This window comes from Giraffa tippelskirchi, chromosome 2, assembly GCF_054371585.1.
Source record: "Giraffa tippelskirchi isolate mGirTip1 chromosome 2, T2T-mGirTip1v1.2.pri, whole genome shotgun sequence".
In the NCBI taxonomy this organism is placed as follows: domain Eukaryota; kingdom Metazoa; phylum Chordata; class Mammalia; order Artiodactyla; family Giraffidae; genus Giraffa; species Giraffa tippelskirchi.
This window is the reverse complement of record NC_137276.1, coordinates 33,059,359-33,077,175: the sequence shown is the minus strand read 5'-3', so window position 1 is coordinate 33,077,175 and position 17,817 is coordinate 33,059,359. Positions and strand designations below refer to the sequence as shown.

At 45.2% G+C, this 17,817-nt stretch overlaps 1 protein-coding gene and 2 long non-coding RNA genes across 4 annotated transcripts in view; 1 reads left to right on the top strand and 2 right to left on the bottom strand.

Annotated features, from left to right (window-relative positions):
- The window catches only part of BLNK (B cell linker), an 80,577-nt gene that overhangs the window by 20,535 nt on the left and 42,225 nt on the right, over window positions 1-17,817 (bottom strand). The window contains exons 5-9 of one of the 2 annotated variants that reach the window (XM_081551154.1): window positions 13,396-13,458; window positions 13,064-13,220; window positions 9,954-10,117; window positions 5,647-5,728; window positions 4,374-4,445 (exon numbers count right to left, since the gene is read on the bottom strand). In XM_081551154.1, coding sequence (XP_081407280.1) covers window positions 4,374-4,445; window positions 5,647-5,728; window positions 9,954-10,117; window positions 13,064-13,220; window positions 13,396-13,458 — 538 coding nt within the window. The remainder of the gene's footprint in view (window positions 1-4,373; window positions 4,446-5,646; window positions 5,729-9,953; window positions 10,118-13,063; window positions 13,221-13,395; window positions 13,459-17,817) is intronic. The other variant, XM_081551163.1, reaches the window with a different exon arrangement.
- The window catches only part of LOC145530245 (uncharacterized), a 32,580-nt gene that overhangs the window by 11,510 nt on the left and 3,253 nt on the right, over window positions 1-17,817 (top strand). Inside the window, exon 2 of the long non-coding RNA XR_014071597.1 lies at window positions 17,538-17,773. This is a non-coding gene — a long non-coding RNA (uncharacterized LOC145530245). The remainder of the gene's footprint in view (window positions 1-17,537; window positions 17,774-17,817) is intronic.
- Window positions 13,703-17,250, bottom strand: LOC145530249 (uncharacterized). Its single transcript, XR_014071598.1, has 2 exons — window positions 15,828-17,250; window positions 13,703-14,707 (listed from the first exon to the last, which is right to left on the bottom strand). It is a non-coding gene; the product is annotated as an uncharacterized LOC145530249 (long non-coding RNA).

Sequence of the window (17,817 nt, the reverse complement as noted above, 5' to 3'; positions counted from 1 at the left end):
GCATCTAGTGGGCAGGGGCTAGAGATGCTGCTGAACAGCCCGCAATGCACAGGACAGCCCCCACAAGAATCACCTAGCCCCAAGCGCCAACTGTGCTAAGGCTGGAAAATTGTGATTAAGACTAACACTTTATATAGAAAGAAAGGAACACTTCCCTGAGATGTGCACAGGCTGCTCTACCGGACTGGTCTTGAATTAAAGCAGGTTGAACAAGTGATTCTGGACAATAATAATAATAAATCACAAAGAGCTTGTATTTTATGTATGATTCATATCTTTTTACTCATTTAATGCTCACAATATCCTGAGGCATAGGTGCCATTTCCTCCTTCATTTTTTCAGTAGGGGAAACAGACAGGGGAATTACTTAGCTTGCTTGAAGGGGCTAGTACCTAGTGAGTGTCAGAGCCAAGGCTTGGACCATCTGGCTTTGGAGTCTGGGCTAAGTCCCACTACTGTGCTTCCCACGATGGAATACCGAGAGAGAGAGCCTGCTTTTACGCCTAATCCAGTGTGTGATCCTTGGCCAGCACCTTACTAGCCATCAAAGAGCCAAGAGCAACATTAACCAGAAGCAAGTGTCAGGCTTCCCTTATAGCTCAGTGGGTAAAGAATCCACCTGCAATGCAGGAGACCCCAGTTCAATTCCTGGGTCGGGAAGATCCACTAGAGAAGGGATAGGCTACCCAGTCCAGTATTCCACAATGCGGGAGACTTGGGTTCGATCCCTGGGTTGGGAAGATCCCCTGGATAAGGCAAAGGCTACCCACTTAGTATTCTGGCCTAGAGAATTCCATAGACTGTATAGTCCCGGACACAACTGAGTGACTTTCACTTTCAAGTGTCATGGTGGGGTACTTGGATAGGAACACCTGAAACCTTAGCACTGTCATGATGCCTATAGGACACTTTCTGAAGCCTTTAAAGGACAATGGTCCAATTATTCAAAGACATAAGCCAGGAGTCTGATTATTCATTTTATAAAAATCATCTCTGAAAATTACTGTTTGCATACTCTAACTGTTCAGGTTTGTTCCTTTAGTTAACTCACTTCCTTCCTCCTCCTGAACTTTCTTCTGTCTATATCCAATAGTCATTTAACCAGGAAATCATTTTCTTGTTCAAGTTTGGTTTCTGCATCTGATGCTTCTAGTGATAAAATTTAACTATACTAGATTAATGTAAAACTAAGATCATGGCATCCGGTCCCATCACTTCATGGCAGATAGATGGGGAAACAGTGGAAACAGTGGCTGACTTTATTTTTCTGGGCTCCAAAATCACTACAGATGGTGACTGCAGCCATGAAATTAAAAGATGCTTACTCCTTGGAAGGCAAGTTATGACCAACCTAGATAGCATATTAAAAAGCAGAGACTTTACTTTGCCAACAAAGGTCTGTCTAGTCAAGGCTATGGTTTTCCCAGTGGTCATGTATGGATGTGAGAGTTGGATTATAAAGAAACCTGATTCATGTCAATGTATGGCAAAACCAATACAATATTGTAAAGTTAAAAAATAGATAAATAAACTAATTTAAAAAAAAAAAAAAAAGAAAGCTGAGCACCAAAGAATTGATGCTTTTGAACTGTGGTGCTGGAAAAGACTCTTGAGAGTCCCTTGGACTGCAAGGAGATTCCAACCAGTCTATCCTAAAGGAGATCAATCCTGGGTGTTCATTGGAAGGACTGATGTTGAAGCTGAAATGCCAATACTTTGGCCACCTTATGCGAAGAGCTGACTCATTGGAAAAGACCCTGATGCTGGGAAAGACTGAGGGCAGGAGGAGAAGGGGACGACAGAGGATGAGATGGCTGGATGGCATCACCAACTCGATGGACATGGGTTTGGGTGGACTTAGAGAGTTAGTGATAGACAGGGAGTCCTGGCGTGCTGCGGTTCATGGGTTCGCAAAGAGTCAGACACAACAGAGTGACTGAACTGAACTGAACTGAACTGAACTGAATGAATAGTAAATCCAGTGGGCTAATGCCTCCATAATGGAGCCATATAATTCCCTAAAGACAGTCAGAGTTGGGGGACTCGGTTGCTCTCAGTCAACTGACCCACCTACCGTTTCAACACCTGCTCTGAGCCAGGACCTGTCTAGGCCCTAGAAACACAAGTATGAGCAAGACATGAAGCTGAGAGTCTTACAAGAAAGAGAGAGATCTCAGGAAGGATCAGGGGATAAACGGGAAGTACAGGGTACAATAGGCGTGCACACTGAGGGGATCTAGCCCACTGTGGTATCAGGAAAGGCCTCCTGTGTTAGCAATACTAAGGCAGTGTCTTCAAGGAGCTTGCAACATACTTAGGGAGATTAGACTGAGACCCAAAGCAATTGGAGAATAGGTGCGGGCTGAGTATAAGTGAGATGAGACTCATGGCAAAGAAAAGCTCTCTGAGGGCTAAAAAAACAGGAGGCTTCCAGGAGGGGAGACAGCTGGACCTTGAAGGATGGGTAGGATTTGGTGTCATAAAAGAGAGAACACAAACAAATGCCGTGAAAAATAGGCTGATTGGAGTATCAGGTGTGTTTTAGGAAGAAAACGTCCATGTAAGGCAAGAAGAGCATTTTAAGATGTAAGTGCCAGAGAGTATTAAACTACTGTTCTAAAGGAGTGCTTAAACCTTCATTTATCTGTTTCAATGAAACATTTTCTATTCCGGTAATGACGGCTCTTCTCCTGAGTTATCACAGGTCAGGAGTCTCTATTGGGAAGAAAGCAACCTCGCCATGATGTTTTCGGTTGGTGTGTTGACATTTGTTCCCAGGAATGAAGATGACCTGGATAAGATGACTCTGATCACTATGCTGCAAGTATAAAGAGCTTGCAGGTTCTGAGGGTGAGAAGTAAGAACTTGTGAAGAGGGTGAGCAATTGCATAGGAAATGAGTCTAGGAAAATACACTAAAAAATACTCTTCTTTCATTTTCTCTCAAGGAGCATGTCACTGAAAGCAGAGGTCAGTCTCCCAATCTCTGTGTTGAGCCTTCAGGTCTGGGAGAGAAGGGAGTGTGCGTGTGTGTGTGTGTGTGTGTGTGTGTGTGTGTGTGTGTGTGTTTGGTACACAGTCGGGGAGAGGATAAGGAGGAATGCTGTGGAGGAGGCTCCTACATCTCTCTGTGCTGTAATAGGCTGAGGGTATAGGCATTACTCAGCACTGTGGGTCTCAGATTGGGAGTTGCCAGACCCTACAGAAGAAGATCCCTTGGAGAAGGAAATGGCAACCCACTCCAGTATTCTTGCCTGGAAAATTCCATGACCAGAGGAGCATGGTGGGCTACAGTTCATGGGGTCGCAAAAGAGTCGGACACGACTGAGTGACTAAACAACAGCAACAGGAGACACTTAGGAACCACTGAGTGTTCATGGTTTGGGTAGGGATGACATGGTAAAAACTGTAATGGGATGAAGCTAGCAACATTTGGAAGGGTCAGAAGCTCATCTCAGTGACTGAGGAAAGAGCCTAGAGGTGAGGATGTGCTCAGTGGACTCTGTAAGACAGAGGTATGAAGTGTTAAAGAAAGCCTGGTTAAGGTGGTGGCAACTAAAATAGAAGAGCAAATTCAGGAAAAGAGCAACAGGCCTGGGAAAGAGCACAAGCACTCTGAGACATGGAGCCCAGAGGCTGAGGTGTAAAGAGGAATAGGAATGCCCAAAGGGTAGGAGTGATGGATGCACTGAGCTTGTGGTGGTGGGAAGGAAGAAGGGTTAAGTATGGACACCAGAGGGTTATTAGCTTAGACCACCGAAGTGAATCCAGGAGAATGAATACACCTGAAAGAAGTAAAAAAATAATGGTCTACTGAGCACCTACTGTATGCCAGGCACTTAAGAATTTCCCACTCACATTTTCAGAATTCTCTTGTCTCAGGGCTTGGGCTGTTATCTCCATTTACAGATGAGAACATGTGATGCTTGGAGAGGTGAAGTACAGACCCAGAGTGATACAGTTGAGAACGGGGAGCACTGGGATGTCTGGCTCAGAACCCAAGTTCGTAACCTGCACAATATTCTGCAAGAAGAGCAGAGGGCTGAGGCTGACCCGTGCAGGCATCCTCAGTCAGGGCAGGGGAGGAGGAGGAGAAACCAGTGAAGTGCCCAGAGAGGTCAGATGAAGAGCAGGACGTGTCTGTTGGAGACGCAGGGACGTGGGGATGAGGGTGCCCACACAGGTGCCACCACACAGTGGATGAACACGAGAAGTCTCTGTTGCTGCTTATGAAGACATTTGGAAGTGCAAAGGATTGTTTCATAATATTTCCTCTGAGTTGTTTATCTTATTTAGAGTGGATTGAAAACCAAATCCCAAATGTAATCATTTCACAATAAAAACCAAAAACACCAAATCATGTGTATACTCAACCTGGAGCTGTCCCTGGAGGAGAGGCTGACTTTGAGGAGTTATTCGGCTTGATTGATCTATTCACCATGGGAACTGAAACACACAATCATATATATATTAGGGTTATATGTATATATTGTAGATACAGTCTACTGATGGAGATTTACACATGGAAAAATGCATGGTAGAAATAATGGGCTATACCAGCTAATTTGCAAAGAATGGGAGACGCACTTACTTAAGCCCACAAGCCATTAAAAGTAGCCTTTTCAGAAGAAAAAAAGAAACATTTTTTGAATGAATATATTAATAATTAAAGTGAATACTTTCTTGGAATTTCATTTGCAAAACTGGGAGTCTCAGAGATGAAAGAGTTTGTTTTTCATCAGGGGAACATGTATTAAACTAACAGTGGAGGGGCCAAATTGATAGCTCTGCCTTCCCTGCCACTCATAACACATCATCTCTCTTGGATTTTGTAGGTTTGGGGGGTATGGGGGCATTTCATTTGTACTTATTTGTTTTATGGTTATGGGTGAATTCAGGAATCCTGGAGGGCCTAGAAGCTGTTGTTGATATTTAGGGCGTGAAGGAGAGGGCTGTGACGTGAAGACAGGGTAAAACCTGAGTACTGCTACTTCGGAGTCAAGTTTATTTGATGAGTAGCGTTACTTGAAGAGGCAGCATTTATACAGGATTATATTGTCCATAGCGACTATGTCCAAAGTAATCCTACCTTATTCCACGCCTCATCTGAGGATACATGGCATGGGCTTTTTAAGATAATTTATTTGTAACTGCATTTGTTATTTCGTGAAGGATTTACAAATGAAATGTTTCTTGTGGGCCTGACATAGCACTAAATTTTAAAGAATTAGAACACAGAGCATATTTTATTCTTTCATTTTCTCAGTCCTCTGCAGAAATTATTCCTGGTACAACATTTGTAAGGTCAGCCTGGTGGCTCATGACCTCATTAATATTAGATTTTATGAGAAATCCATTCTTAGTGAAGAGCTAAAGAGAAGAACCTAGGTGCTTTTATAATTTGAGAAGACAGTATTAAATCATGGAAGAGGATGGAGAAAGAAGAATCAAGGTTGAAAAACACAGGGATGGGTTGCTCACTATGCTCTCTAATGGACCAACCACTTAACCAAAGAAGGCAAATGCTGTGGCCATGGAGCAGAGAGGTCTCAGCAGCATCATGTCTGAGCCCTTTAGTACTTGTGAGCAAATAATGCCCCAATCAACTGGTAGAAGTTTTCAGGTGCTTAAAACTGCAAACTCTTGCCTTTTTCAGATGGGACCGAACTGTCTTCTGTAGGATGAATATAGTTTTCATCTTCATCTTCCACAGGGACCACATAATCAGCCTAAAAGAAATACAGAAATGCTGTACATTTGGAGTTTACTGGATAAGAAAGAGTGATATTAAGAAATTTTTCATAATCCATATACCATTAAACTTCCTGATGTAAAGTGATTTGGTTACTTCTAGTATATTCACAGAGAGCAACCATCACCACAATTATCTTTAGAACATTGTCATCACCCCCAAAAGGAACCCTGCACCCATTAGTCACTCCTAACCACCCCTTCCCCTGACCCAGTCAACCGTGAACCTTCTTTCTGTCTTTAAGGATTGCCCATTCTGGACATTTTATGTAAATAGAATCATACACTATTAAAATATGCAGTCTTTTGTCATTTCTTATAACAGTAATTTCAAGGATTAGCCACGTTGTAGTATGTATCACTACTTCATTCCTTTTTATAGACAAATCATATCCCATTGTATGATTATACCCCATTTTACTTATCCATTTATCAGCTGTGTCTACTTTGGGGCTGTTAAAAGTAATTATATGAACATCATGTACAAATTTTGTGTAGATGGACAATTTTCTTGGGAATATACCTAATAATGGAATTGCTGGATCATATTGTAGCTCTATATTTAATAGTTTGAGTAACAGTTAAGTTGTTTTCCAAAGTGGATACACTAATTTTTCATTTCCACTAGCAATGTATAAGAGTTCCAATTTCTCCACATATTCACCAGTACTTGTTATTGTCTTCTTTTTTATTATAAGCATCCTTGTAGGTATGAAGTGGTATCTAACTGTAATTTTGATTTGCATTTCCCTGATGGTTAATGACTTTAAGCCTGCTTATTGGCCATTTATATATATTCTTCAGAGAAAAATCTATTCCACCCCTTTGTCCACTTTTAATCTGGTTGTTTATCTTTTTTATCCTTGGATGATTAGAGTTCTTTAAATATTCTAGATATAAATCTTTTCTAGATATATAATTTGCGAAAAAATTCTCTCATTCTATAGGTTGTCCTTTACTTTCTTTGTGGCATCATTTACAGCACCAAAGTTTTACATTTTAAAGTACATTTTATCTATTTTTTTCTTTTGTTGTATCTAAGAAACCATTGCCTATTCCAAGGTCATAAAGATTCATACCTATGTTTTCTTCCAAGAATTTTATAGTTTTATTAATAGCTCTTATACTCAGTCCTATGATCCATTTTTATCTAAATTTTTAAGATATGATGTGAGATAGGAGTCCAATTTCATTCTTTTGCATGTGGATATGCAGTTATCTTAGCACTATTTGTCTAAAAAATTGATTTTTCCTATTGAATTGTCTTGGCACCTTTGCCAGTAATCAATTGACCATAAATATGGGGAGGGAGTGATTTTGTAAGAGTTATTAAATGTCCACATGAGTTTCTTCCTTAATACAATTCATGTAAACATTTAATAGCTTCACATACATTATTTCATTGAATTCTTTCAATAATACCTACCTATTAAGTTAGGTATTTTTTTAAATTTATTTATCCTTATTTTACAGATGAGGAATTTGAGAAAAGTTGAGTAATCTGTCCAAGGTCAAATAAAATCACAAAACTGATGCCCTGCAAGGACAGGTACTGGGTCTGTGCTCTGGGCACCAGTGAAGCCCTGGAACATTTGTGTTGAATGAAGGGCTGGTCTTTTGTCAGTGGATGCTGGAGAGGTAGTCCAGGATGGCCATGTAGCACCTGGGCTCTAGCATCTCATGATCTAGGTTCAAATGCTGGCTCTAACTATAGCTCTTTGACCTTGGACAAGTTTTTCAACCCCTTGTCACCTCATCTGTACCATTTCCTCCTCTGTAATGGGGGTGATAATAGCATGTACTTCATAGGGTTGCTGTGAGGGTGTGATGAGATAATACACACAGAGGGCTCAGATCACCAGCTGATACACAGTGCTTGTCAAGTGCTAGACCCTCCTGTCATTATAGGGCAGTTGCTCCTCCCCACCCCAACTCTCTGGTCAGCCTGTACCCCATATTTTCCCTGTAACCTGTATAGCAGAGCTAAACATTTTTATTTTTGCTTGTATTTGACTTCTTCCTTTCCCATCTAATGTCTCGGCCACATCTTTATTGTCTTCTATTTCTTTTTTAACTCTTCCTTATCTTGACTGTCCATCTCCTCATTCAAGAATTTGTCTCCTCCAGTCATCCCCTTTCCCCACTGGTTCAGACTTGCCTGAGCCACCACCACAAAGCTGTTATTAGCAAAACTCGGCCTCCCTCCACTGGGGTCCGCCTCCAGTTATTCACAGAAATGGAGAGCCTCACGTAACTCACAATCTTCATTTGTATTCTGTGTCTGAGTTGGTATCTTCATATAGACCCTCTGAATGCTGGAAGAATTCACAGTGAGACCCTAACAGATGGTCTCCCTACCATGTCCCCCATGCTCAGATTCTCCCTGCCACCTGTTCACACCCTGAAAGGGCAGCATCCCCTCGGACTGACAGACAGACTGACAAACTGAATGGATTGACAAACCAAATTCATTCTCAGTCTGCTGACTTCTTGACTTAAACTGTCCCTGGAGAAAGGGGTCATAAGCTCAAGTGCTTACAGGAACAGGCATGGAACAGCAACGAGGCATGTGCAGAGTCAGGCTGCGTCCACGCCTTGTATCAGTGGTGAAGATGATGACAAATGGAAACAGGGGCCGGGGATTCACAGCTGAGTTGGAGGGGTGCCATGAGGCTCAGCTGCTTCGAGGCCATGACTGGCCAACTGTTGACAGGCCCTCGGTTTTCAGGAGAAACTAGAAAACTGGCTTTTATAAAGAATCTAGAATATGGTAGAAAGGAATCCAATTTATACAATACATAGAATGCTTCTTTGTGTGAGACACTGAATTTAGTGATGTATATATATTCCTTTATTGAATCTTTAAAGGAACCTGAAGAGATGAAAAGAGACTCAGAGAGGTTATCTGATACCTAAAGTCACACAACTAGTAAGAGTGAAGTGGGAATTTGGGCCTGGATGCTGCCTCTATTGTATTTAAAAAGTCTCTCTTGTATGTCTCCTGTTGGGCTACAAATTATACTAAGGTGGAAAAGAAGGTCATTTCACACCATGTTTGTAAGCTATAGGTTTTATCACCTATAAGCATTTAGAAACAGTTGCTTCTTCAAGAAGCTGCAGTACCATTATGTCTGGTGATGGTTAAGAGTTGCCTTTAATGTTGTTTTCTTTCTTACACTGTTGCACTCATGTACTCAGTCGCTCCGTCATGTACGACTCTTTGTGACCTCATTGACTGTAGCCCGCCAGGCTCCTCTGTCCATGGGATTTCCCAGACAAGAATACGGGAGCAGGTTGCCATTTCCTAATCCAGGGTATCTTCCTGACCCAGAGATCCAACCCACATCTCCTGCATTGGCGGGCGAATCTTTACCACTGAGCTGCCTGGGAAGTCCACTGCACTTTGTAATTGTTCTAAAGGCTAAGTTTGAGGGCTTGTCTTTGACCTTTTTTTAAAATGCAGTACTTCTGGGAGCCATAACATATTAGGCTTTATCAGTCATTCTTACAATAGTCTGAATAAGTTTACCCATTCATTTTTTAAAATTTCATAAGGAATAAGACATGAAAATTTAGGTGCTGGCAGAAGAGAGATTGATAAGATAAACCTAGAGTTGGGTCCCGGACAGTTGGCAAAGGAGGTTCCTGGATACCTGGGGCTGGGGAGAGAGGGTGAGAAGCAAGAGATGCCGAAGGAAGTGAAGGGTCAGTTCTTCCACAGGTTGTGCAGGGTCTCCATACAGACAGGGGGTTTCCAGTATACATCCCATTGCACCCCTCTGCAGCTTAGAGGATCAGAGAGAAAAGAAAGTGGGGGAAAGAAAATGAGGCAGGACAGGGAGAGAAGCATAGGAGGATAAAGATGGGGAAATATCTCATGGAAGAATGAGAGAGTTGCAGGAAACTGAGGGATAAGAAAGAGGAAATAGTGAGGGGGCACAAATCCAGGTTGGATATTATATCATACACCTGATTAGTAAAAGAAAGTGCTTAAATAAGGCCATATATGACATTTTAAGAGAAAACATCCTTTCAGCAGGACAATGGAGAGTTGCGGGGCAGGTGGTTAGTGCCGGTCAGAGAGCCAGGCCTGGAGGAAGGCAGACACGCTCGAGGCTACCCTGTCCTGCCCCTCCCCCCATCTGGGCCCTGCACCCTGCCTTCCCCTTGGTCTGGGCAGCCTTCTGAACAGATTTACTTTACCTCATCCTCAAGGAGCTCTTTGGGTTTGGGTGGGACTTGAGGTTTATGCAGTGAAGTGTTGGCCGGCAGAGAGGTGGCCAGTCTCGCCTTTGCCAAAGGCCAGTTGGGTTTACTGGGAAGAGTCTTGCTGAAGGGTGGAGACTGCCTCTGGCTTGATCGGTTGTCTTGAGAGGAACAACAAGAACAACAAAACATAAGATAAAAGGGTTCTGGATCATTTCCTGGGCAGAAGCCACCGAGTTCTAGAAAGTATAAAACTACCAGCATCCATGTAGCCAACATGCTATTGAGTGGGGCATTCCTTTAAAGAGTAGTATGACATGTTAGGCAAAAATTTCAACAACCCATTGACCTACATTATAAAAACCAGAAGAGTATCCTCCCAGGGAGCCATGACAGACTCCAGAGAGCTGACAGTCCAAGCATGTGGCTAAATAGAGTGGATGGTGACCTTGGCAGTGTCGGGGTCTAAGGGGAGCAGTACTCCTCAGTGGGTTCACTTTGCTCCCTGAAGCCTTAAGGGTGATGATTCTCAATCCTGCTTACACATAGGAACCACCTGGGAAAGTGAAAGTGTTAGTTGCTCAGTCATGTCTGACTCTTTGTGACTCCATTGACTGTAGCCTGCCAGGCTCCTCCATCCATAGGATTTTTCCAGACAAGAATACTGAAGTAGGTTGCCATTTTCTTCTCCAGGGGATCTTCCTGACCCAGGAATCCAACCTGGGTCCCCCACATTGCAGGCAGACGCTTTACCATATGAGCTACAAGGGAAGCCCCTAGGAACCACCCAACAGCTTTAAAAAATGCCAAGGCCCCACCCCAAACACGCAGTTTAAAACTTCTGGGGAGGGACCTTTCATTATAGGTTTTAAAAGTTCCCCAGGTTATTCTAATGTATATGCAGGGTTGCAACTACTTATCTGGTAAAACTACACATTCCTCCCCTCAATGGTTTCCTTGAGTGGGGGAGAAGTTGTGAATCCCTCTGGTCTAGTGCCATCCACAGCAACTGTTGTGGAACGAGTCCAGTCTCTGAAGTTGAGGGCCCTGGGTTCAATCCCCTGCTCTCCATCCACCAGCTGCGCTCCTTTGGGCCTCTTCTTCATTATGTAACCTCTCTCGGGCTCACATTCCTCATTTTAAAATTGACGATGGTTAACTATCCACTTCAGAGAGTTATTGTAGGGATTAGGAAGAAAACAGCAAAGGCAGGAGGAACACCATGTCTGACAGAGACAATGCCTAATAAACAGAACTAACCTTACCTGCGTCATGTGGTGGAGGGCTTAGGCAACAGGGGTCTACCCAGTTGATCTGTGAGCGCAGATTCTGACTGATCCATTGTAGGAAAATCTTAGCATGGGAATGACCTGGTGGGTTCCCCATCCTGGAACAGCACAGGTGCCTATACTGGCTCCCTGCTTCCTCTGGCCCTGGCTCAACGCAGCAGTCCCTGCCTCTGCCTGTCCTGCTCTGCTCTTGTCCCAGGGCCTGTTCCAGCTCTCAGCCCATGCTTCTGCATCGCTGAAGTTGTGTGGTTAACTTCACATTGAGTGCCTCCCAGGAGCCTCTTTCCGGTGGTGTAGCTGTGTTAAGTCACCAAGGCATCTACTCTGCTGTGCCTGTGACAGATTTTATAGCTTTATTGGCAGCTCCTGGAGTTTACTGAGATTTCTTAACATAAGATTTAAGCCCAGAAGAAGTAGCAAAGCATAGAAAACAGGCTCTGAAGAGTATGACCTGGAATGAGCTGCTTGTGTGTGTGCATGCTCAGTCACGTCCAACTCTTTACAACCCCATGGACTGACTGTAGCCTGCAAGGCTCCTCTGTCCATGAGATTCTCCAGGCAAGAATACTGGAGTGGGTTGCCATTTCCTCCTCCAGGGGATTGTCCCAACCCAGGGATCGAACTCATCTCTTGTGTCTTGTGCATTGGCAGGCAGATTCTTTACCACTAATGTCACCTGGGAAGCCCATATGAGCTGCTTAATCTGCCCCCCTCCACACCACCAGCTTGAATGGTTGTCTCCTGGTCTGTATAATGGACCTGATGCAGCTCCTTCCTTCCTGAGGTTGTTGTGATGACCGAAGGAGGTCACAAATTGGGTGGCGGTGTGTGGAGCAGAGTGATGAAGAGCTAGGGCTTTAGAGGCTGAGTGGCCCAGCTTGCATGCCAGTTCTGCCACTTAAAAAACCTTGGCCCAGTGAATTCCCTCCTCTGAGCATCTCCTTTTCCCTTGGTGATCGTCAAGAAGGTGAAGTCCACCACGACAGTAAAGCGCTAAGTTGTAAACTGTAAAAACTCTGGGAGTACATCTGTCTTGCTAGCAGCTGAGCATAGCTCTGGCACATAGCAGGTGCTCGGTCAGTGAATTGTTGCACAAAGCAAGGGACAGTACCTAGTACCCATAAGGAAGCAGTTAACTGCAAGGACCCCTTTTTACTCCCGGGGTGCCAGGGTGATCACCACGGACACAAACCCTTCCTCACCTTTGTTGAACTTTTAGTCACTTGATAGAATGGAACACAGACTTCTTGGAGGGGCATCAAAAGCTACACTCAGGCCTGGAGACCACACCTAAGACTCGTCCATTTAATTCATGAGCCTCATTCTCGGCCTAGAACTCTTTACCACTCCCCTGTCCCCACAGTTAAGAGCCTAGAGTCTAGACTCAGAGTGTCTGTACAGCTTGCCGATGTGGGGGTGGGGTGAGAGAGATGGAAGGAGGGGCCTTAGCAAACACTGAGATCCTCGCAGCTCTCCTTGTTCTGTACAGTCATCTCAAGAGAAACGTCAGCACCTTGAGTGTAGGAAGCTGGAGGAGAAGCAGCGACTAATCTCAGGATTGATTTCTCTGGGGACTACAGGAAATGAGGTGTGGTGGGGTTGGGAGCCACATCGGGGTGTGGTTGCTTTATCTTTTGCCTGTTTTCAACATTCCCAATTTGCAAAGGTTACCCCCTCCTTCCCCAAAGGGCAAGCTTTCCAGCAGATGACCCACTTGGAGGTGGTGAGAGTGGGAGGTACCCACCACCCTGCAACCTTGGCCTGCCCCGCTGCCTGATGCCCGGAAGGCCGAGCGCTCAAGGTCCAGCAGGGACTCACCTACATACTCGCCCCTGGTGAAGGGCAGGGCTGGGTGAACTGTCCGTGTCTCCTGCTCCGCAGGTGGTGGCTCGTAGCTGTCATCCCCGGCCTCCTCGGCTGGCAGCACATACATCTCTGAGTCCGAGTGCTCGTCTGGGTTTTCATAATCGCTGTCCTGCAAATGCAGACACCATGCTCAGGGCCGCATGCATGCTTAGGGGGCCGGAGCTGCTCCCCCAGCAGAAAGACGAGAAAGCAAGGCTGGGAGGGGTTGGCGAAGCAGGGTTAGGCAGCTGTTAGTGGCAACGCTGGGGTTGAAGCCAGGCCTTTTTGTTTCCAAAATGTATCACCTGGACTGTATCCTGGGGAAACGTGTGGGCATCTAACCCCGAGGATGGCTGAACTCTGTGTGTCTGCAAAGAACAGCCAGAGGTAAAATATATCTCGAGAAGACAGAAAAAGGACCCAATAAAATAAAATAGCCAAACAGGTTTTAATAACCATAATGTTGATGGTTGAGGAAAATGTAAGTTTATTAAGAGAGGGTAAGAGGAAGCTCAGGAACACAGACACCTTTGAGGAGATGAGGTTTGTTTGTTTTAAACAGAGCTGGAAAGCTTCAGGGATCAGGACTTCAAGGTGACTCAGTCCATTCTCTTTCTTTCTTTCTTTTTTGAAATCTTGAGGCACTTATGCCAACTAAGACTTTTACTATTATTATTTAAGTTTATTCTTTTGGCCACACAACATGGCATGCAGGATCTTAGTTCCCCGACCAGGGATCGAACCTATGCCCCCTGCGGAGGAAGCTTAGAGTCTTGACCACTGGACCACCAGAGAAGCCCCTCTTTTTGTTTCTTTTTTTAATATGCGTTTTATTTAAGTCCATCTTGAAAATACGTTGATCCAGCCCAAAGTTTACACAGTTCACAAGGAGGAAGGTCTTCCCAGCTGCTCAGTTCCTCTCCGCACAGGCAAATAGAGCTATTAGCTTCTTGTGAGTTTTGTGCGATTTTTTTTTTCTGTATGCAGTGCACACATATATTAGTATACTCATGTGCAGGAAATCTTTCATTCAGGACTTAAGAGGTCCTCTGACCTCTGTGCCCACTGCTCCCACATACCGCCTGACACAATGCTGCATGCAAACACGATTTTCCACTGAATCGATGATGCACCTGCCTTTTGGCCTGTCTGACAATTGTGTAAGGTTAAAGTGGATATTGGGTTTCCTAAAGAGCTCTATCCTCAGGGCCCGTGATGGGCCCAGCCCATGATAGGTGCTCAGGATGTTGGGAACAGGCAGAGGAGTCAATGAGTGAGCACTGTGCTTTCCTCCTCAGCTGGAAGGGAGATGGAGGAGAGACGGAGGGTGAGGAGTGGGAGAAGGAAAGAGAAAGGAGGCTGAAGATTTCCTGAGGCTGCTGGAGGAGCCTGGGAGAGAGACGAAAAGGAGGAAAGAGCCCAGGGGAGGGTGCTTGTTCTTAACCCTGGTGTGGGGGAACCAGGAAGGGTCACATAAGAAAACTACAGTAGGGGGATTTTCCAAAACCCTAGGTCGTCCCTGGTGACTCAGACGGTAAAGCATCTGCCTACAATGCAGGAGACCCGGGTTCAATCCCTGGGTGGGGAAGATCCCCTGGAGAAGGAAATGGCAGCCCACTCCAGTATTCTTGCCTGGGAAATCCCACGAATGGAGGAGCCTGGTGGGCTACAGTCCATGGGGTCACAAAGAGTCGGATACAACTGAGCGACTTCACTTCACTTCACTTCAGGTTAGAAATAGCAAATGGGAATATGAAATTAGACTGAGTAAAATAATGATAATAGTGATTATTATTATAACCAACATTTCTATGCACTGCATAGCTCGCTGACCCCTCACCACAATCATAGGAGATAGTATTTTTTTAATCCCATTTTACAGTTGAGGAAACTGAGGCACAGAGGAGTTGAGTAATTTGGAGTCTGCAATCTGTGATCTGGAGAAATCAGTGATGATTCCCAGGCAGGGGACCTGAGAGATAGAGTAGGAGTGAAAGGGTGGGCTGGAGGGGAGGCTTAACAGGGCAAGACCCTGGCTTCCCTAGCCAAGGACCCTCTTTCCAGGCCAAGGACCTGATCGCTGTTGTTGTGGCATTCCAAGGTGATGTCAGTATGAATACTGAGAAGTAGTTGCTGTAATAGGCATTCAGAAAATGAAAGAACCTGTGGGCAGCCAGACACATGTGCCTGAGCTGGGGATGGCGTGGGCATCCCACTTTGTTTCAGTTTTTTCACGGAGCAGAGATGGGCTTCATGGACTTAATTACCTGGAGGCTGAGGATTGGTGTGCATACTGGGGAGGATTCTGGAGTCCTTGCTGCCCCTCCAGCAGAGCAGTCTGACTGAGAGGACCAGGTGGGCAGAGGTGGCATAGAGGGTATAGGAAGAGAGACCCCATATCAGCTGTTCCTAGCAGCCGTCCTCCGACACTGGGCTGCCCACCAGAAGACACTGTGCCCCCCATGAAGACCAGCTGCTGCTGCTAAGTTGCTTCAGTCGTGTCCGACTCTGTGCGACCCCATAGATGGCAGCCCACCAGGCTCCACCATCCGTGGGATTCTCCAGGCAAGAACACTGGAGTGGGTTGCCATTTCCTTCTCTAATGCATGAAAGTGAAAAGTGAAAGTGAAGTAGCTCAGTCGTGTCCGACTCTTCGAGACCCCATGGACTGCAGCCTACCAGGCTCCTCCATCCATGGGATTTTCCAGGCAAGAATCCTGGAGTGGGGTGCCATTACCTTCTCCCATGAAGACCGGACTGAGATGTAAATCTAGGGCCCAGCACAGGACCTGCTACAGGGTAGGTGCCCACCCAATGTATGTGGAATGGATGAGTGGACTGATGCTGCCCGGGCTCTGGGGGGACTGAGGAGGAGGGAATGGCTGCTCAGAAGTCCTGAGCTGGCCTTTCATTTGGAAAGTCTCTTCTGTGGGAGATGTACCACGAGCCTCTCCTACTTAAGCACCATAGTATGCATTGAATGCCTTCTCATCAAGAGAATTACAAGAGAATCTGTTCAAACTTCCGAGAGTTTTAAAGAATCCTCCCCCCTTAAGTTATTCTCAGTTCAGTTCAGTCGCTCAGTCGTGTCCGACTCTTTGCGACCCTGTGATTGCAGTACGCCAGGCCTCCCTGTCCATCACTAACTCCCGGAGTTTACACAAACCCATGTCCATTGAGTCGGTGATGCCATCCGACCATCTCATCCTCTGTCGTCCCCTTCTCCTCCTGCCCCCAATCCTTCCCAGCATTAGAGTCTTTTCCAATGAGTCAACTCTTCACATGAGGTGGCCAAAGTTTTGGAGTTTCAACTTCAAATCAGTCCTTCCAATGAACACCCAGGACTGATCTCCTTTAGGATGGACTGGTTGGATCTCATTGCAGTCCAAGGGACTCTCAAGAGTCTTCTCCAACACCACAATTCAAAAGCATCAATTCTGTGGCACTCAGCTTTCTTCACTGTCCAACTCCACATCCATACATGACCACTGGAAAAACCATAGCCTTGACTAGACGGAACTTTGTTGGCAGAGTAATGTCTCTGCTTTTAAATATGCTCTCTAGGTTGGTCATAACCTTCCTTCCAAGGAGTAAGCATCTTTTAATTTCATGGCTGCAATCACCATCAGCAGTGATTTTGAATTATGACAAAATTCATTTGTTAATTCATTAATTCATTCAGTACTTGAAGAAGTGCAATACTTTGGACAGTCTGACGGGAACTCTGACACAGTCTGAGGGACTGTGTCATCAGACAAAAATCTTGTCAAATTGACCATTCCTTCATTCATTTAATCAGAATTTATTCACCTACTCTGTACCAGCTTGACTCTGAGCATAGTCCCTGGCCTCACAGAGTTTATATGTTAGCAGGAGAGACCAACAACAAACAAATAGTGAATAATAAATAAATAATCAAGTGGATGAAATATCTATCCCGGGTGACAGCACTGAAGGGGGGTTCAGAGAAGGGTGGACAGGTCTGCATGGGTCAAATGTCATCAGGTCTGGAGGCTTTATCAACAAGTATGGATTTCATTCGGTGTACAAAGGGAATCCAATAAGGATTATGAATGATTGTGAGTGAATATTCAGTCAATCCTTGTTACAGCTGATGGGCTTCCCTGGCTACTCAATAGGTAAAAAATCCACCTGCAATGCAGGAGACTTGGGTTTGATCCTTGGGTCTGGAAGTTCCCCCTGAGAAAGAGGTGGCATCCCACTCTAGTAATCTTGCCTGGGAAATCCCATGGACAAAGGAGCCTGCTGGGCTACAGTCCATGGGATCGCTCAGAGCCAGACGCAAGACAGCGACTGAACCACCGCCATAGCTGGTACTTCCATTTTGGTTGTTTGACTTTGAGACACAAGTCATTCCCTCCTTTTCAGGCTGATTTTATTTTATTTTATGTTTTCTAAGTCCCCAATGTGTGTTCTTTTCATCCAGCAAGCGAGCTCAGTTTTCTTGGCTGCCTGGTGAATTGGTCCAGCTTCTTCAACTTTGCTTCAGATGTGACCTGGTGGTGCGGCCAGCAGGGGGCGCAGCTGCAGCGCTTCTGAGGGATCCGTGCCTCCCTTCTGAGTGACCCACAGAGGCCACCTCCTCCCTTCTTTATAAAAATCTTTTCTCTGCAGTTGAAAAGGGAGGAACTCCGGTCTCCTAATACTCTGAATAAAATCCAGGTGGGTGTAAACAGTGTGGAGCTGGGCTCAGGCTGAGTTCTGGG